At 39.8% G+C, this 20,801-nt stretch overlaps 1 protein-coding gene across 2 annotated transcripts; it reads left to right on the top strand.

The window, feature by feature from the left end:
• The first annotated feature begins 4,432 nt into the window (after positions 1–4,432).
• On the top strand, positions 4,433–19,845 carry prdm1b (PR domain containing 1b, with ZNF domain). Of its 2 annotated transcripts, XM_084739507.1 has the most exons (7): positions 4,433–4,597; positions 5,071–5,399; positions 11,448–11,567; positions 13,373–13,613; positions 16,141–17,072; positions 17,542–17,670; positions 18,418–19,845. In XM_084739507.1, the coding sequence occupies exons 2-7, from the start codon at positions 5,229–5,231 to the stop codon at positions 18,985–18,987; spliced, it is 2,163 nt and encodes a 720-aa protein (XP_084595633.1). In that variant the 5' UTR covers positions 4,433–4,597; positions 5,071–5,228; the 3' UTR covers positions 18,988–19,845. The 2 variants fall into 2 exon arrangements, with proteins under 2 accessions (XP_084595633.1, XP_084595634.1); XM_084739508.1 differs by lacking the exons at positions 4,433–4,597; positions 5,071–5,399; positions 11,448–11,567 and adding an exon at positions 12,619–12,720.
• Positions 19,846–20,801: the final 956 nt, after the last annotated feature.

Below are 20,801 nucleotides of genomic sequence, written 5' to 3'. Positions count from 1 at the left end.
TACTGTCTTAAAGGGCCAAGTATCCAATAAGTAAAGTAGCAAAGGGCTGGATGTTTATGTTTCTTATGGCTGACCTGTAAAATTAGGAACTTAAATGTGTAAAACAATGCAGTTTTTGAAAGTTTTCACAATTTGGAAAAGAATTGTTATATGCAATAGTACAGGCAAAATAAACAACACATCTTTGTAATCCTAGATTAGGAGTAGCCTGTCATTTTAATAAATACAGTGTTCATTCAGTTTGACTGAATTCCAGCCTGAAACAGCCTGAGCTGAAACTTTTTTAAATAAAACAAGTGTTTAAAAACAGACATAAACAATGAATGAGCTAACCTGGCCCACAGGCCACCAGTTGAATAGGCTTGCTATAAGTTGATTATGTCACCATGGAAACAGAACACGATAAATCAAATGCAAGCATTTGTTTTTATTTGAAAATGGAAAGTGATAATGAATAATAATAATAGATACTGACATGTGACCACCTAATGATTTTTAATGCATTTTATTGCACAGCTTTGTTAAATACTGGATTCTGATTGGTCAATCACAGAATTCTAAGCTCTTGTTGTTTCTGCATAGCAGACGGTTGCTATGACGAACAGATTGCTGCTATGGATGTAGTTCTGATCGTAGACTCTGGAGGAAAATCAAGCAAGTAGCCATGTACTACGTGGGATAATGTAAAGTGAGCAGGTCATTATTGCCTGTTATTTTGCAATAATTATCTGCTGACTGTACATTAGGTACAGTCACTAGGAAGTGGAGGCATCCTGAATTTATTTCACAATAATGACTTTCTCACTGTACATCGTCCTGCTTATGATATGATTACTTACCAAAGCAACAGCAAGTTCTTCACAGCTTCACTGTGTGTTCTTCACAGCAAAGATATGCTGTAATTGACCAATCAGTATTGAGTATTAAGCAATCCCATGTATTAACCCTCACCAACTGAATGTAAAAGCAAAATACATCAGCAGTAGTGGTGTTGCTGGATGATCAACCTGTGCCCTTCTTGTCATACCTGTAGTCTACTGTAGCACTTGACAGTTTCTATTTCAGTATGACCATCACAGCTGTTGTAAACCATTCACACCCATCATTGTGTTTCTTTTCAACAGCAGTTAATTCAGCTCACTTGTAAAAATCAACGTTTGCTGGAGTAGGTGTCAGCTTTCTCTGCACTCCTACTGACAACAGAGCAGTCCAGACTTAGACTTAGGCTATTGCATGACAACAGGTGTGTATTTAGACCAGACTGTTACAAAACATTCATGTTTCATGTTTGAGGTCACATCAGTTGGTCTGATTTTCTCTTCTCAGACAGCTTCCATATAGCTGACCTCAGGTCTTTTCTCCACTTATCCTTTTCGTCTCGTCTGGTGCTGTTATCTCCCTCACTCCCTCCTCCCTCCTCGTGCTGAGGCCCAGTTCCCTTTAACCTGCGAAAGAGGTTCCCCTCCCTGTGAAAAGTGTGTCTGGACCTATCTAAATGTCCCGGATGTGATGTGTGTCCAGGAGTGAGATGAGTCGGCTCTCCAGATATCCTGGAGTGCCGGGTCTTTAGCCTCTGAGCCTGAGCCCAGACTGTCTGCAAATTAGAGAAATTAGCCCAACCAGGCGCAGGGCAGTGAAAGAGCCCAAATCCCTAACACACACACACACACACACACACACACACACACACTCCATCTACCACCACCATTAACCCCCACGCCACACTGGGCAGTAAAGCTCCACTCTTGGAATAGCAGTCTTGCCATATGGCAGCCAATTTACTATTTCACCAGCGAAGTTAGAAAAGAAAGGGGGAGAAAAGAGGAGGGGGAAATGATGGACATAAATCATATTCTATTTTTTAAATTTAAATATTTTTATTCACAGCAGTTAATAATAATAGTTGAGGTGGTATAGCTTTTCCAGCAAAATTAAATTAGGGATTTTATTATTCGCATTTTACATTCTATACAACATTTAAATATTTTTTACAAAAACTTGCCACATTTTTTTCTTTGAGTTCATTAAGTCATTAGATGTTAGTTATTAGAGCTTAAATATGTGGAGTTAGTGTTACATGTACAGTTAAATTAGAATTACTGATTAAGCCAACTCAAATATTTTCAGTACATTCAACTCTGAATTTTCATTAATCCTCTCACTGCAAGAAGTTAACACAACTGAATAATGAGCAAAATTGCAAAAAAAACAAACATTATATCATGTTCAGTAAAGTCCACATTCGTCAAAAATTATGAGTTTAATAATCACAAACGAGGCAAAAGTCTACTGGCACTTGACTGTTTTTTTTTTTCTTTTTGATTCAGTAGAACTTGTAAACAAATTTTTAAAGCTTTCCCTACTTCTTTCAATGATTACAATAAAGAGATTTGAGCATTCAGTAAAGTATATAGATTTTATTTTATTTCATTTCATATTTAATCCAGTTCTATTCTGATTTTTACTATCTGTATATATGTTATATAAGTATGTATCATGAAGGGACGAAAACACTTTTTGTTGTAGAACCCTGTGTTGTATAATGATCATAAATTACCTTGATACCTTAATATTTTAAATAATAATCATAGCAGGCACAAGCATTTTTAATTAATACCAGAACAGGGACGTATCTTTTTAAGAACAAGGAATTTAGGAAGCATGGCTCCAGTAGTTTTCACATTTTCAACATTTAGTCTGCTGGTTATGTAACATTTGGTAAATCTGGGTAAAGATGTACACTGTAAATTACAGTAATAAATTAGTCATTTTCTGTGTAGTTATTGTATGTGTGTCACCACTGATAAAATGACCATCGCAGATTGTGAAATGTGAGGAATCACAGGTGGAAAACCTTCATTTCACAAACCGTATGGGTTTTATGTAAGGAAAACTTTGCCAATTGTTTCACAGGTGACACATTTGATTAACTCACTTATATGCACATGTGTTTTTAAAACATTTCTACAAAGAGTATTAAGGCCAAGCATTCTGAAAAAATGAAAGGAAGATTACTTTTTTTTGAATTTTTGTTATACAATTAAGCTGAAATATGAGAATAAAGTTGAAATACCATTCTGACTTTATTCTCAACATTTCAACTTTATACTCATAATACAAAAAAAAATCTTCCTCATTTATTTGTTCTTATGTCTGGCATTAATACTGTGACTGTACAGTTCAGCTTTATTCTCAACATTGTGACTTTCAACTACTTCAACTACTACCTTCAACATTTTGACTTTATTCTCAAAATGCAAAATAAAACAAAACAAATAGCTTAAAGTGGCCCTAACAATCCACTGTACTACAGAAGTATATTAGGACCAGGGATGAGGAAAAAATAAGAGTAAGATTATTTTTTAATTTTTACATTTGGATAATAAAGACAATAATTGCGAGTTGCAGTTGTCTTTTGTTTTGTGTCAATTCAGCAATTTTATGTGAAATTTTACGTAGTTCATATGTCAAGAAATACCGTTTCGACTTTATTCACGAAATGCAAATTAAAAAAAAAAAAAATTCCTCAACGTGTCACAATAACACTCAGTCATTTCACTTAGGAAAACTTGTGCACAGGCAGCTTCTCCACATATAGAAAAGCCGCATTCTCTCTTTTTCCCTCCATATGTTGTTTTAACTGCTCTCTCCTTTCCCGTCTATCTTTGTTCAGACGGTCAGGTGAGCTGACCCAGAGCTCCATATAGACTGTGTTTATATGTGTGTCTGAAAGTAAAGGGGACGCTCAGCAGACAGGTGTCTAAGTCTCTTTCCTGCGTGCCGGGATGACCTGGCCTACATCTGTACCTGTGAAGAAGTGAAGAGCACCAATTTAGCACACGCCATGTATTTGTGTGCAAGGAGAAGATTACTTCTTGATAAATTCAATGAAAAATTAATATAAGAAAGAAATTTTGTGCTTATGTTTTTTTTTTGCAGGTTTGTGATTTATTTAGTGGTTTGTGTGTTTGTGTGTGTGTGTGTGTGTGTGTGTGTGTTAGGGGTCTTAGGGGTCTTAGTTAAAGATGTTCTACAGTGAGATGTAGGTCAAGGAGATACAGTGGCAGCAGATTGCTCATTAAGTGCCAAACCAAGCAAAAGTCTATGAGTGTGTTTTTCAGTGGCAACAGGCCAGCCATCTGCTCTTCCTTTATTCATTCATTAACATGTCTTCTTTGTGTGTGCATGGACGTGTGTGTGTGTGTGTGTGTGTGTGTGTGTGTGTGTGTGTGTGTGTGTGAGCGAGCATTAATCACAACAGCCACTTGCTGGACAAGTGTACAACGTCACTGATGTTGTTGTCCAAAACCAACAGTTTGTGTGTGTGTGTGTGTCAGATGGCACAGTCACATGACCGCGGTGCCTCGTGATTGGCTGGGCCGTTCAGCTAAAAAAGCTTGGCGCAATCCAGGCTCACGAGTTCGTGGTGACGGTGACAGAGTGGACACAGCGAGATACAGCGGATACCCAAAGGATCTAACCGAGAGAGGAGAAAGAAACGAGAGTATAAAGAGAAGAAAAGAGAAGAAAGCAAAAACAATCGAGGGATGACATAGCCAAAGAAATGAGGATCCTACAGCTGAATGAATGTGTACAAGTAAGTCTTATCTTCTTTTTTTTTTTTGCTTACAAGTTTCCTCTTGGATAGATAAAAAATGGATAAATGATACAGAATGAGAAGTAAAGTACAAGCTGACCAATTGGCCTCATAAGAAATGGCTGGTTAAACTGAATGGACAGCACTGGGATGTTGGCCAAGAAGAACTGTGTCAATGAACTTTGGTTCCTCATGAATGGAGGTGCCTGCTTGAATAATGAATGACTGCCAGAAAGCATTTTTAAATAGTGGAAAATAGTGAGTCTTTGAAGAAGTATGGGAGATTACAGGAATTTCAGTCCTAGATTTAGCTGACTTTTGGAGAGTACATGTATAAAACCTTCTGTAGTAACGTTTCCCTTATATAAAGTTGGCTGTCAGTTTAACCAGGCTTTACGCAATGATTTCTTTCTGAACAGCATACTTTCTTTCTATTCAAATATGAACTAAAATCACTTTCTTTCCTTTTTCAGATCTTGAGCTTTAACCAGTGTACCTAAGACAAGGGACCTACCCGACCAAACCAAAGTACTTCTATACCAAAGCAACCGAAACCAAACAGAAACAGACCAAAACTAAAGCTCTGTAGAAGCCTGAATCAACCACCTACAGCGCCGTTTATATTGTCAAGATGAAGCTGGATAGCACACAAGGAGACATGAGCGGGTGGAGGGAGATGGACTTTGCCCTCAACTGCACCTACATTGTGCCGGACCAGGTGTCGGACCCCAGCTTCAGCCTGCCCAAAGCCATGACCTCCATCCCACGCAACCTCACCTTCGAATATGGCACAGACAATGAGGTAAGAGCAATTTGATTCCTTCAGGTTGTTTATCCAGTGAGATATAGAAGAGCTTTAAAACTTATTTTTTAACACAAATACAAGGGATAATGTAATGAATGTACGGATATGAGTGGTTATTTAGCAGTAATGACCCGCTCACTATACACTATTATTACATGGTTGTTTACAAATCAAAAGATATTCATTTTAAAATGATTTTATGGATTTAAAAATGATTTCATCCCTCCTCCAGAGTCTATGATCAGAACTGTGTCCATAGCAACGGTCTGCCTTTCATAGCAACAGCCTTTTCATCATAGCAATGGCCTGTCATTCAGAAATAACAAGACCATAGCATGCTGTAATTTACCAATCAGAGATTAGTAGTAACAATTTAATTTTATTGATCTAAAAATGTTTTCTATTGCTCCTCCAGAGTCTATGATCAGTCCATATCAGTGGTCTCCAATTCATAGCAATGACCTGTTATTCAGAAAGAGCAGTCCATAGAATGCTGTAATTCATCATAATTATATAAATCAACACCATGTACAAGCAACCAAGCAGCCCAGTGATTTTACAGCACATTAAAATACACGCACATATTTTAATGTAACAAACTATGCTAACTTTAACCGCACTTTAAGTTAGTTACAGTTCCCGATGAAGTTTCTGAATGGGCTATTTTGTCAGATTAAAGCTTTAGTGTTTACACTTGAAAATATTAATTCCGTGTTACATAACATTCTGTTGAGGCCATCTGCATTGAGCTACTTTGAACAAAAGATCTGCTGACTAATGAGTTCTTCACACACTCAGTAGAGTGTATGGTGTGTGCTTGTATGTGTGTGTGTGTGAATGTGGGCCAGTGGACATGAGGTCACCGGCAGTTTGAGGTCAGGGGCCTTTTTTTTTTTTAACTTCCATTATGTGACACTAAAATGGCTGTGTGCAGCTTCTTCGCACTTCTGTCTTTCGATACATGCATATAATACTGCTAAATTTCAGAGCAAGCCAAACTCTTTTAAAGTTTTGAAAAATGTTTTACCAGGTAATAACCTTTTGTTGAGGTTATTCACTTTTCTTCTTTCAAGAAACTTGAATCTTTGAGATTTAGAAACTCAAAATATTGTATTTCAAAAACTGTTAATTCATTGAAGTGAAAGTGAAAAATTGTTAAGAGTTTAATGTTTTCATTTGCAACTGTTAAATGTTCAAGAAACCAAATGATGACAAATCAGGTTCACAGCACAGGTTTGGGGGTTTTCTTAAACTCAAAGATTCAAGTTTATCTACAGATGGTGTGTCGGGAAAACCTTTTTTTGAAGATTATTCCAAAACTCAAGAGTCTGAGAAATCTAGTGGGGGCAGTTGCTTGTTTTCTCAACTTTTTTTTTTACACCGTTCATAAAGATGCTGTCACGCAAATCTTTCGTCTTGACTCACTAAAGCTGGGAAATTAATTGCATGTGATGACCGCAAAATAGAGACGCTGTTTTGTGTGGGTTAGTGAGACGGTGTGAATACATGTTTCACCTGCTTTCCGTTCACTTCTGTCTTTCGATATATGCATATAATACTGCATGTATATACTCAGGATATGGACACATACACGCAGAGTAAGATGTCAGGTATCAGCTTGGCTTTTCCCAGGTGATCTAATCACATCAACCCTCCTCTATTTTTTTTTTGCTTCTTTACAACCATGCCTGACTGACTGTCCCATTTACCTCCTACACCCTTTCCCACTCAAGTGAGTCAGAGGGAGCAATAAACCCTAAACGTATTTCAGTCAGCTGACTGTTTGGCTGGCATTGCAGTAAGATCAGACATGTGCCTGGACATGTTTCCAACTGCAAAGTGCTGCAATCATGTCTCCAGGCGAGGTTCTATTAAGATATTTGTACTGCAAACTAAAGAGCAGATCATCTTAAAAGGAAGACGGAGAGAGATGTCACACGTCTTTTGCTTTACTGCTAAACACTCTGCTGCTTGTGGTCGGCTTCTGTGCCCCCTTCCTCTTTCTGTGCTGACCTTCAGGCAACACTTTCTGCTGTCGTTCCTCTTTTGTCACTGTCATACTCTCATCTCTTCCTTCTCTCTGTGCAGCGTTCAGTGTTTGCGGGATGAGAGAAGCATGCAAACTAGGGTGATAAAATCTGTCCAAGGGCTAATTTCAATTCCCCCAGCAATTTTTTATCGACCAACGTGTTTTACAGAGCGTTTCACACGCTCACACTTAATGCAGCCAAACTTGATTTTGCACCAGTGTTCTCACATGCAGAAGTGCCGACTGATCAATTATTACATACATACAAACATACAAATGGGAATTTAATGTAATTTTATCTTCTGTCCATAACAAACACTTACTGGCAGACAAGAAAGTCCTCATGTACGTGTGTACATTTCATGTCAAAAACACGAGATGAAAAATGAGACATGAAAACAAGCATGAGCACACACTCACATGCTTGCTGGTAATCTGCTGTGCTTCAACTGGTACCTGTAAACTGAGTGGTTTCCCTTTACTGTAAAAACAAAAAAAAAGTTGAGGAAATGCTAAATTTCAGAGCAAGCCAAACTCTTTCAAAGTTTTGGAAAATGTTTTACCAGGTAATAACCTTTTGTTGACGTTATTTACTTTTCTTCTTTCAAGAAACTTGAATCTTTGAGTTTTAGAAACTCAGAAATATTGTATTTCAAACACTGTAAATTCATTGAAGTGAAAGTGAAAAAATGTTTAAAAAAAAAATTGTTTTTGAAGATTATTAAATGTAAGAGTTTGAGTTTGATTCAAAACTCAGAAATCTAGTGGGGACAGTTGCTTGTTTTCTCAACTTTTTTTACAGCGTTCATAAAGATGCTGTCATGTGAATCTTTTGTCTTGACTCACTAAAGCTGGGAAATTAATTACATGTGATGACCGCAAAATACAGCCGCTCTTTTGTGTGGGTTTGTGAGACAGTGTGAATACACGTTTCACCTTAAAAATAAGACACCATCATCAGGAAACGCTCTGGTTGTGGGGATTTTTCCACAAAGCTGAGTGTTTTCTATGCTTGTTTCAGTCTGATAGATGAGTCAAACAGCCTGGATGAAAACAATGAGAATAGAGTCACCTGACTGGTCCTTTTTCACTGGTAGTATATCAGCATGCACATTACAGCATCTGTTTAGCAATAAAGAGAATTGTTTTATCCTCTTATTGTTCTATTCCACCTAATCTTTTTACAACTTTTTCTGAACTTCCTTTTCCTGAGATTTTTATCCTGAAGCATGCCAGGAAATGCAAAGAAGGGGGCACGTGGCAGATGGAGCGTTAGCAACGGGTGCCAGTGAGCTGAGAGAGAGGCAACGGAGGGGATGGATGGAGAAGGAGAAGCTAGGGGGAGAGGAGGGTGTGCTGGGGGGGGGGGGGGGGGGATTTAGGTTAAAACCAGATGATTAACTTTCGTTGGGGACAGGCAGCCGGCCCTGCAACAAGCCGGGCAGGCGGCCAGGCATCAGGCTTCAACCTGGCAGGCGCACGAGCTATTTCGAGATTGTAGGGTGGGAGGGGTGGGTCTGGAGAAAAGGAGGGCGTTCAGGAGTGTGATAGCGTGGGTCCACTTAAGGACGCCCATCCTCTTTTCTTTCTTCCGTTCTTCAACACCCTCCCCCTCCCCATGATCTCCCTCCCTGCCCCCCTTCCTTCCAACCTGGCTGAACTGAGCGGTTAAGCAGCAGCGGCGGCCACAGCGATTCGTTAGTCACGCAACGCCAGCGAAGCACAATGTCGCTGTCACACTGGTTCATCGCATCCAGGAATCACCTCACTTGCCTCGACGGCTGCTTGACACACGCACGCTCACACACACTCCTGCCGCCCTCAATGACCTGTTGTTCTTCTAATTAACTGCTTTTACATAACGTGCAACTCCCTCAACGGTGTCATAAATGATCTTCAGGTTTCCAGGTGTTTTTAAAGTTTGACCTTTACAAAGGAGGTTGCGAAATTCATTTTGAGGGTCGGTTTGAATTATAATTCCTCAATGGCAGGAGGGAGTGTGAGTTTATGTATGGCGGGTGAGTGGTGGGTGGGAGGATTTAAGAATTGAACACAAAGCTCCTCAAGACACCAAGGCTGTGTGTGCCACAGATGCTCCTGCCTGATGGCGTGTGTGTGTTTGGGTGTGTTTTGAGGAGTGTTGACCCCAAGCCTACACACTTTCTATGAATCATGAAGCCGTTCTGCAGAACAAAGAAGACACTGACACATCCTTTACGCTCTCGCCATACACTGAGCAATTTTGCCAACTGACTTTCCTCAGCTAAAGCACTACATTAAAGGATGTAAATCACCCACCCCCAGAAGAGGACATTTTTTGCTCTTACGTACTGTATGTCTCTCATGCTGTCACATGCTGTACTTATGTAATTCAACATATATGTTCAGACAAGCCAACTGCAGGAAATCCCATTATGGACAAAGGTGTGATCTACATTAGAGCATTTTGTAATCAGAGTAATCAGAGCAAGCAGAATCAGCATCCATCATTTAAATTGGATTGTTTGCTTGTCTTTGGGGTTTCAGAATAAAAAAAACACAACATAGTATTGTCCCCTGTGAATTTCATAATACTTGAGATATCAGTGTGCTGCATTCACGGAATTCACAGGGCAAACAACAGGTGACACCGCTTCCTCTTTCTCTCCGGTGTTTATGAGGGCAGCAGGTCAGAGAGCACTGGAGTAGGTCAGAGAAAGTGTAATTCTCTTCATTCGTTTAACTCATTAGTGTCGAAAGTGTGTCACCTTGTGGGTTTTAACGTGGCTCTAGAGCTGTCTGGGTCAATGCGATGAAGTCACAGCTACTGCAGCTCAGGCCAACAACATGCTGGACATAAACACAAGTACTGTGATGAATTATATGTATGGATTTAAACAGAGAGAACTGCTATACTTAATAACTGCTTATGTTTTCTATGACTGAAGAAGCTTAGCTCAAGTCAAGTGGCTGCAAAACAGTAGATAAACACTTCATATCCTATAAATCCTTCTCAATAAAAGTAATTTTGTTGTTTAAACACTTTTATGATGAAGCAGCAAAATCAAGAAACGTTGGGTTGTCATGAGCGGTAACTTAACGCAACTCCTGTTTGGCTGAAAGTGAACGTGAAACAGTAAAATGAAGCTGAAAGTAGAAACAGCGACACAGGAGAAAAACTAAACTTCAAACCTCAGAGATTCAGTTTATAAGCTACAGAACAAAGAGAGAGTTAAAAAAAATCTTTCTCTCTGCTGTCCTGCCCACGCTTAAGACTCGCCACACAGTCTTCATTCAGGTCATTGCAGTCTGCTTGCAGGCCGCTCCAGCGTGCTCTGGCCCGACTCCAGAGAAAGTCCATCTCTGGCACGACTCGGCACAGCTCCGAGTGTTAAAAGTGGTAACTGACACAGTTTGACTTAGCGTGGCTGAAAGTGGTAATAGATAAACAGCCAAGAGATGTCTGCCTTCTCTTGAATATAACGGAACCAAGTGCCACTCAGTTTGAGGTGCTCAAAGCACAAAAAAAAACATATTGAAAAACAATCAGCTGCAATACCTCTTTCCAGAAATCATGACCTGGTTATTCTAGATAATACACACACCTTGCTGTGAGCAATTTCACACAGTAACTATTTTTTTTCCTATCAAACTACACCCAGCAACTGTGTCACCACATAGAGGGAAGTGGGCATCTACTCATGGATGACAGACTCGTCCTCATGACAGCGTGGGAGATAAACATTAATGGTCTCCTCCTCCTAACCTCAGCACGAGTGGGCTAGCTAGTGTGGCAATATGGTTGTTGGGTGTAGTTTGGTGAAAACAACATAGCTCCTACATGAAACTGCTCACAACAAGGAGTGTGGATTATCTTGCGTAACCTTTATCTTGAGGATAAAGAGCACCGCAGGCCAGAGGAAAGATTTTTGATTTGGGGGTGAACTGTGCTTTTAAGTTGCTGTGTAATATTGCACATAAGAGGCAAAACATTGGAAATGTACTAAACCTAATGACATATTTTGTCTGTGTTCCAGGTAACAGGCGTGTTCAGCAAAGAATACATTCCTCAGGGGACTCGTTTTGGCCCCCTGCAAGGAGAAATCTACACCAAAGACAATGTCCCCAAACAGGCCAATAGGAAATACTTCTGGAGGGTAAGACAAACACACGCATTTATCTATACAAATGTACACTTTATACACATCAATAGCCATCAACAAGAGTAATCCAGCTCAGTGTAATATTTTTAAACAGGAGAAAGGAGAAATTTCTAGATGTAAAAAAAAAAAAAGCTGATAGTAAAGGATAGTTGAGGAGCAACTGTGGGCATGTTTTCATCTTCCTCTATTAGGTGTGAAAAAAAGAGTTTGGTTGCTCAGATACAGAAGTTTCACATCTAGTTGCTGTCAATACGTCAGTAACAAAAAAAAAATGCTTTCACACAGCACAGGGCCAGAATTTTGGTCAAAATTTTAGAGGAAGTTGCTGGCACGTAACAATGGATTCATACTCACAGTCATCAGAGCCTTTTACCGGCACTCAGCTCCTATGCAACATGTGTCACATACACAAAGGAAGGGGACTATTATTCAATAATTTACACTCACTCACACTCAGACAATCCCACCCCCTTTTGATTCTTCCACTCCCGTGTTTCTTTTCTCTCTCTCTCATCCAGACATTTATGTCACTGAGGAAATTTTCTTTTCTGCTGAGTCAATTCCCAGCAGGACTTTTTGCTGGTGTCCTTCGCGTTTTCCTTCCGGCTTTATTTCCTGTAAGCCCATTCAAGGGGGCGTTCCTGCCTCGGTGCAATAGTGAAAGTCTGACGTTCTCTGACTAATTACCTGATCAACCTCACGATGTGCTGTCAAAGGCATGCCTGCGTGCGTGTGTGTGTGTTTTTGGCCGCCTGCCAGCACCTGTGTCAGTCAGGAATCTGGTCACATTTCCCCCTTTGATCTTCTTTGTGTTTTATAAACCGACACATACGTATATTTTATGTAATATATGCTCGTAATTAAGCATACCACCAGCATGTTTTCCATAAAAGACCAGACGGAAACAATATTAAAACAAAGAAGTGAGAAACAGAAAGAGAAAAGCAGAAGTAGAAGTAGAGAGGAAAGAGGGAGAGTGACATATGGCCACGCCTCCCTTTGCTTACGCTCAAATACAGTGTTACAGCAGTATAAACACATAAGAGTGTGGGCTGAGGACAGACACAACAGATCTGTAGAGCACAGATCAATATACTGTAACTGATAACTGAAGAGGATAAAGAATATTTAACTGTACATGGCAGAGGTAATTACTGAGACTCTTTTCTTTATTTAGTTATTTTCTACAGATTGTTTTGATGATTTTGTGTGGATTTTAATCAGTATTTTGATCAGTGTCATAATTTTCAAATATTAATTTAAACTTTTGTAAAAGATTACACAGGAATTTCATGGAATCAAGTAATCCTTTCTTTTTTCAGCAACTTAACATACACATACTGGTTTAAACCTTAGATTTATAGAATATATTTTCATTTTATTTTTTTATTTTGCACCTGTATGTTCTTTGGAACTGACCAAATTTGTTTTTAATGTTCTTCAGTGTCACTGACTCAACAGAACAACTCTTAAGCTTACTGTTTATGTGACTAGAAACATTTATTATTTTGAATCATTACAAAATTGCCTCAACTTGTCTTTTCAGATTCAATCAACTAAAAATTTTAAGGTAGCCCAGACACTTTTAAAAACTTTTTTAAAAGATAAAATGAGTCCTCTTTCTGTTTCAGAATTTGAGCACCACATGCTGCAACATATGATATATTATGTTAATTGTTTTAACCATTTGTTAAATATTAAGTTTAATACACATCTAATACTTATGTCACACGCAAATCAGTTGCTTTAAGTTTCCATATCCATGTTTTAATCCCATCTTCTCTTCTTGTCTTCTTCAGATTTACAGCGGTGGGCAGCTTCAAAACTTCATTGATGGCTATGACGTCCACAGGAGCAACTGGATGCGTTACGTCAACCCAGCTCGCTCTCTGGCCGAACAGAACCTGGTGGCGTGCCAGAACAACCGGGACATCTACTTCTACACCATCCGGCCGGTGGAGCCCAACCAGGAGCTGCTGGTGTGGTACAGTCAGGAGTTTGCCCAGAGGCTCTGCAGCCAGCAGGGCGACATCAAACAGAGTGAGTACAGCAGGAGGAGCAGAGTTGGGCTGCAACTAATGATTATTTTGTTTTGCTGATTATTTCCTTGATTAATTAACTAGTTGTTCAGCCTATAAAATGTCATAAAATGGTGAAAAATGTCGATCAAAATCCAACAGGACGTTCTCAAATATCTTGTTTTAGCATTACAAAGATATTCAGTTTACTGTCATGAGTAAAGATTTACCTGAACTGATTAATCCATCATCAAAATAGTTGCCAGTTTAAGCTCTACATAAATGCAGCTCTGGAGATTTTTCTAATTTTGTTAAAATTTTGTTGAAAATAGACTTAGGAAGGAACAGCGTTTGTGTATGCAAACTTTAGTGGTTGATTTTAATGTGATGGAAGTTGTTGGTGGTACAGTGTCATGCCAACCAATCACGTCTGGTGAACCTGATTCCCCTGTGACCTTGTATTGAACCTTGAAAATTGATTTCTTAAAGGGAATGAAAGACGCTGATGCTGATGCATCCATATTGTGACACACACAGTTTCTAGTTATATCTGATAAAAATGGCATCTTTGGATCTGCTACGACTAAACACGTAGTGCAAATTCTCCATGAAGTAAATAAACACAGCGTTCCTTTCCTGTGAAGAATACCTGATGTTATCTTTTACCAACTGTAAAGATAGTTGGTTTGATGCTATTTCGTCCTGCCTGATTTCCCGCAGAGAGCCATCAATCATCAAGAGAAACCAAGCAAATGTCAGCAGCTCACGTGCTGTGGTAAATGACGCAGGATTTTAAGGAGAGAGCAGGAATCAAAGGGGAATAATGGCTGGTCAAAGTACCTTTGTGAGTCACTTGTTTTCAGCTATTTGTAGAAAGGCAAGTCATACCCTCATCATCTTGAGTGATTCTCTGTTGCCACAAAGTCTGATGACTCACTCCAACTGGATACACCAGATGCATAGCCATTCATGCAGGTGACTAATGCTAACAGAGTATCATCGCGCTGCTTTATCAACTTAAGGATTTTAAAAGGACTTCCTTTTTGTCAAAGTCCATGTCTACTCATTGTTTGTCCTCCGGGTTTAACTTTCTGATATCTAATGAAGGTGAAAGTTCGGCAGTTTTTTTACTGGTTGTTGAAGCCTCGGGGTGGCTTGAATACACAAACCCACTGAATCATTTTAGGCTTTCAAATGCATTATTGTGCACCTGTTATATAACATAGACAAAGCGCATAAATAAAAGGATGATTCTGTCTAGAAGAGAAGGAAACGAGTAGCTGCATTTTAAGATGCCGTACGCGATTCTGGAGAAAGATAGTTGATTATTTACAGACTCACAAATCAACTGTCTTATCAACCTGTGATTGGCCAAAGCCCTCTGTCACTGGAGAGATTTTCTAAAGCTGAAATAGTGAAGAGGAACAGAAGTCTAGTTTTCTCTCCTAAAACTCATGTTCAAAAGTTATTTTGGATGTTTTGGCATCAAAGCTGTTTATTTTTACATCTAAATGTGCTCAAGAAATCACATAAAAACATCAGATTAAAATGCATAAATGCATTTGAAACAAAAAAGTGATGTGAGAGACAAACCCTGCTCCAGTGAAAGTTCCAAAGTATGTGGTGAGAAAATTAGGGGAACAACTATTAATTATTTTCATTGTCAATTAATCTGGTAATTATTTTGTTGAATAATTGATAAGTTGTCTATAAAATGTGGGAAAAAGGTGAAAAAAGTTGATCATTGTCTTAGAAAGCCCAAGGTGACATCCTCAAATGTCTTGTTTTCCCACAACCCAGAGATATTCAGTAAATATTATAAAAAATATATTCAGTATGCAAAAACACCAGCACAGCCCTTTCAGTTACCTTAAATGCACTTCACTTGATGAGCACAGTGGAGTGACATCAAACAGTAATGGTGACAGATTTGACCAGCCAGCCAAACAAAGGCTTTCTCAAAAACAGAGAGAGAAGAAAAAAAAAAGGAAGAGATGTTTCACATTTTCTTGTGGCCAGTGTACGGTAAGACAGCGGTACTCAGAAAAGGTTGCACAAATGAAACTCAGAATCTTGCCGTACAAGTGCTCACACATGACATGACACATGTACTCCCACACACTTAACCACCGACCTGCTCTCCCACACACACCAAAATCACTACAGAAACCTGTATCGTATGATTTGTAAAGTCAAAACTGAAACTACTATCATTTACCATCAGAGGGAGTGCCTTCTGTGGGAGGATTATGTGAACCTTTTAACTTGAACATAGGGAGTAAATAGCTATTACGATGAGATTATCGACAAAAATGTTTTTGATGCTGTTATTGAGAATTAGGACAAAATCGTATTTTGATGGGTTTCATTTTTTGACTCTTCAATTATGCTGAAAAAATCGTAAATAGTCATAGTGAGTAGTCAGAATTGCTATTTTAAAATAAAGATGATTGTATTAGTAGATTTGTATACCTATGTTTTCAGTAGGTATTATTAGTTTTAGATTTTGAAGGCCGACACTCAATACATTTGAATTTTCTTTCTCACAGAATACATGAGTTCTGATGAAGACCACGAGCTGGACGACACCAAACAGCACCTACCTCAGCAGATGTGGCTCAAAGAAAGAACAAAAGAAGAGGTGAAAGAAGAAAGGGATGAAGACGGAGAGGAGAAGATAGACGTTGAGATGTTGGAGAGAGACACCCCGCCCGACACGCCCGACGACCAGATCATGGACTTCAGCAAAAAGATGGGGAAGGAGGAGAAGAGCGACAGAGATCCAGAAGGCCGGGGGGTCCTTCCCTCCCCTCAGCCCGAGCACAGAGAGCCCAGCCTGGGCTTGAACCACCCGTACTTACCAGAGCACCATCCTGCGCTCACATCCCAGCACCGAAACCTTCCTCTTCACCTCCACGGGCTCTACGGCCACAGGGAGGGGCTTGTTTCATCTTACCCTCTTTACCCTCAATCCAGACCCCTCCAGCCTACATACCAGCTCCTTCCTCCCTACGGCCCGCACTATCCTCGCCTCCTCCTCCCCTCGTACTCCCCTCCGTTTCCCGGGATGCTGCCCTCAAGAGGGTCCCTCCGGTACAGCAGCTATCTGGGCACAGACGGACTCCCATATCCACCCATCGGTCAGCCTAACTTACTCCCAGTGTCCCTCCCTTACCCTCCGTCTCCACAGGGCGGTCTGAAAGAACTAACACCCAATGTGTCACCGCCACGAGGCGCCCCAGCAACCCCAGAGCTCTCCCCTCTCCCCAAGCCCGGCAGTCCGCATCAGTCCTCTGAGCAGTCTCCCTCCGGTTGCGAGGAGGCCATGAATCTGAGCCTGGCTATGACCAAAAGCAACATCGCGCCACGCAACGGCCCTGGCCACAAATCCCTGCCCTACCCACTGAAGAAGCAGAACGGAAAGATCAAGTATGAATGTAACATCTGCACCAAAACTTTTGGACAGCTGTCGAACCTCAAGGTAACAGCTTCAGTCCCTCTCTCTTGTAATTTGAATTTAATTCAAAGGGATAGTTCGGATTATATTATTGATGTGGGGTTGTATGAGGGTAGTCAGTTTATTAGCTACAGTAGTGGTTATCGGCACACCTCCAAAAAGGTATTTTAGCCACTTAAAAAAGGTCAACCTAAAAAAATCACAACTAATTTAAGCATAGGCTATATTAATAACATTTTCACCCCCTTACTTTTCCATCACACAATTTTTTTTTGTGGAAAACAGCTATTACAGAAGTAAAATATCACTCTCTCTAACCCTGTCCACAGCAGTAAACGGCTTAGTATCCGTGCTGGTGCCCCTCATAGAACCCCACCTGAAATTATCCAAATTATACAATTTTTAGATACCAAAAAAAAAAAAATCTACTCAGTACATTTCATTTGACAGCAGTGCTCATGACTTTTTCTTGTATGTATCTGTGTAATTGCAGGTCCATCTCCGAGTGCACAGTGGTGAGAGACCGTTCCAGTGTAACCTGTGTAAAAAGAGTTTCACCCAGCTGGCCCACCTCCAGAAACATCACCTGGTCCACACAGGGGAGAAGCCACATGAATGCCAGGTAGGTCGAAAACCATGACCTAACCGTGTGTGTTTTTGTTTTACTTCATAGGCTACCACACCTGACTTCACCATGACAATGTAAAATTGAGAGTCTGATAGAAAAAGTAACGTGGTGTATACACAATACAATCACTTACTCTGACTCAGACGCCCTCTTGGTAACACCACGTCTGTGTGATTTTCAATGAGCCACAACCCACTTCGTTATGTAACAAGACCTTTATGCTTTTGTGTGACTCGATGGGTGTGAAAAGTGGAAGGAACTGGTCTTACAAAGTTGTTGTTTGCTGTTGTTTCATTAAAGTACCCCAAAGAACTGGAAAAACATGGTCAACTCTGACACTCCACCTAATTATTACTAATAATGTCAACATGACATCATACTGTACTGCTAAGTTTTTCCACAAACACAATACAGTTTTCTCAACACTGTTAAAACAAAAAAAATCAAGGCAACCCACTGCAATGAATTTTTGAGTTGTGAACCCTACTCAAACTCTTAAGTTTTGAAAGAAAAAATAACTAGGAACCTTTTGTTGATAACCTTGAATATTTGAGTTTTAGAAACCCCTAACAATTATAGTTTTGAAAGATTTTAGTTTATTTCAAAACTTAGTTTTTAAATTTAAGTTCAGGTCAAAAGTCAAAAATCTATTTCGGTAAGTTACAGTGAAGGTGTTACTAATACGTCTGTCATGTGAATGTTGCTCACAGAAGCCACAACCTTTCACTTCATGCTTTTCAGGTGTGTCATAAACGCTTCAGCAGCACCAGCAACTTGAAAACACACCTGCGCCTCCACTCTGGGGAAAAACCTTACCAATGCAAGCTGTGCGGCACCAAGTTCACCCAGTACATCCACCTGAAACTGCACCGCCGCCTCCACAGCGGCCGCGACCGCCCTTACCGCTGCCAGCTCTGTTCCCAGACCTTCTTCCACCGCTTCTCTCAGCACATCCACCAGCGCAGCTGCTGCCTGGCCAACTCCAACACCCCCGTCAACATGCACATGAAAGAGATGGTGGAGCGGTTCGACGCCAGCCAAGAGGCCGACACGCTCACAGAGACGGCGTCTGCCCCACAGGTGGAGGAAGCCGCGGAGCGCTGGTTGGCTCGTACTCTGGAAGGCGAGGGGAAGGAGGACCAGAAGGAGGCCACCATGCTGCTGAAAGCTCTGACGTTGGCAATAAATGCACCGTCAGTGCCCATCGCCCAGTCTGCTACATCACACCACAGCCCTCCACTGGCCTATCAGGAGAGGGCCAGCGTCGTTCACCTCCACAAACGGGTGACAGTGAAGACAGAGGGACAGTGAGAATGAAGTGAAAGAGGGGCAAAATAAAAAGGACATACAGCATACGATCAAGAAAACAAATGTCGCCAAATAAAACTCCCTATATTGTCCATGAAAGACATAACAGGGAATATAAACCTCCATAAATCCAATGAGCGCAGCACCAAAAGAAGAGCATTCCAAAGACTGAGTATTCAGTGATTGTACTTCCTCTCAAACATTTAAAAGTAAAAGCAGGGAGGCTGTTAAGCTGTGAAGTATTTAAAACTCTTTTCACTCAGGTAGAGAAGTGTTTCCTTTTTTGTGCTTTAACTTATTACTTTATTTTTTAAAATTTGAGTCGTCTATATTTATTTAGTTGTATCATAGTTTGTTTAGTGTGTTTTTTTTTTCCATATGTGTTGACGTTTCCAAGGAGATTTGATCTTTTAGGAAAACAACAAACAGATTCAGGAACAGTATGTTTTATTGTGCACTGTTTTACTTAGTGTGACAGTGTGTTTGAGCTTTTGGGTGCATCTGTATGAAGAGTGGAAGTTTTTATATGAACAACAGGGCACGGTGACAGAACAAACTAACTTCCTGCTCCTCAACTGTTTGCAACTATTTTATTTATTTAATATAATAATAAAAAAAGGGAAAATCAGGTATCTTGAAAGTTTGTGTTAATATGCAATTGCCAAAATTATAATCAAAGAACAACATGTAGCACCACTTTTAGATCATTAACCAACTGATTCTGACAGAACTGACCCTTCCTAACTCCCGCCCCTTTTCACTCTGCGCCCCACTGACAATTAAGCTAGCTTGGGACCTCAGTCAACTTTGTCCTCTCCTGTTTCATGGGTCTATGTTGTAAAGAAAAACAAATTTTGAAGATTAAAAGTGACATGTATTCACATCTGAAGTTAGCTAATGTTAGCAAAACGCAAGCTAACTAACAAGGTAAATGACATCAATCATTACCTAGCTAGCCAGTGTTCTGCTAACATTAATTTAAGATGAACCCTATACGTTGCTTTAACAAGAAAAGAATAAAGTCGACCAAGTTACCAAGACTTAGGAAGGGTCAATTTAGAGAAGAGGTTCAGACAAAAGCATTTTCACTTTTTCTTCTTGATTATTCAGCAACTTCTCTCAACTAATTTAAATATCCAAGTATCAAACACACAGGATGCTGAACCAAATGCCACCAAAAGAAACGAAATACTACAGATTCAGTATGATCACAGTATCATAAGGAAATGTACACAAAACTATCTGAAAATAGCTTTGAGCCTTGTCTTACTGTGATGTCTCTATGTCGAAATTTAATGCTGAGTAACCAAGTGGATCACTGCATAGCTTTTTAACGGATTCAGATGTTTTTTCAGAGGTTTTTCTTGCAAACAAAGCTTTACTGTAAATGTTAGCTCGAGCTTCATCCAAATCTTTTTTCAGACATCGGTACCTCATATTCAGCACAGCAAAAATGAGCAACATGGGAGCACAATTTTCAAACATTGTTAATATTTAGCACTGGAATAAAAATTCAACCAGATCTGTTTACTTTGGTGAAAACCAGAAGGCAGGAATTGTTCTTGAAAATTTTTACTCCTGAGCCAGTAATGTACTTCTTTATCATTTTGTAGTTTGTTTTCTTTTGTACAGTATGTTTGTCCGTGTAGTTTATTTTTGGTGTTCAGAATTTATATGTGAGAGACTATTTTGATGATACTTTTATATTTACATGATGTAGCATATTAAAAGATATTGTTTCTATACGTCCTGTGTTTTGTGTGTGTTTTCATGCTGGTATAATCTGATTTGAATCGTGGAACAATACAGCAACAAAA

The sequence above is a fragment of the Lutjanus erythropterus genome, chromosome 16, assembly GCF_056507025.1.
Source record: "Lutjanus erythropterus isolate fLutEry1 chromosome 16, fLutEry1.hap2, whole genome shotgun sequence".
NCBI classification, from domain to species: Eukaryota; Metazoa; Chordata; class Actinopteri; order Lutjaniformes; family Lutjanidae; genus Lutjanus; species Lutjanus erythropterus.
This window is presented reverse-complemented; position numbering and strand designations above follow the sequence as displayed.

What these genes read in the sequence shown, in the direction of transcription:
- prdm1b (XM_084739507.1), top strand. Translation starts at nt 5,229, where the DNA reads ATGAAGCTGGATAGCACACAAGGAGACATGAGCGGGTGGAGGGAGATG. An exon ending in AATATGGCACAGACAATGAG is followed by an intron (nt 5,400 to 11,447) that starts GTAAGAGCAATT and finishes TCTGTGTTCCAG; the next exon opens with GTAACAGGCGTGTTCAGCAA. An exon ending in GACAGCTGTCGAACCTCAAG is followed by an intron (nt 17,073 to 17,541) that starts GTAACAGCTTCA and finishes GTGTAATTGCAG; the next exon opens with GTCCATCTCCGAGTGCACAG.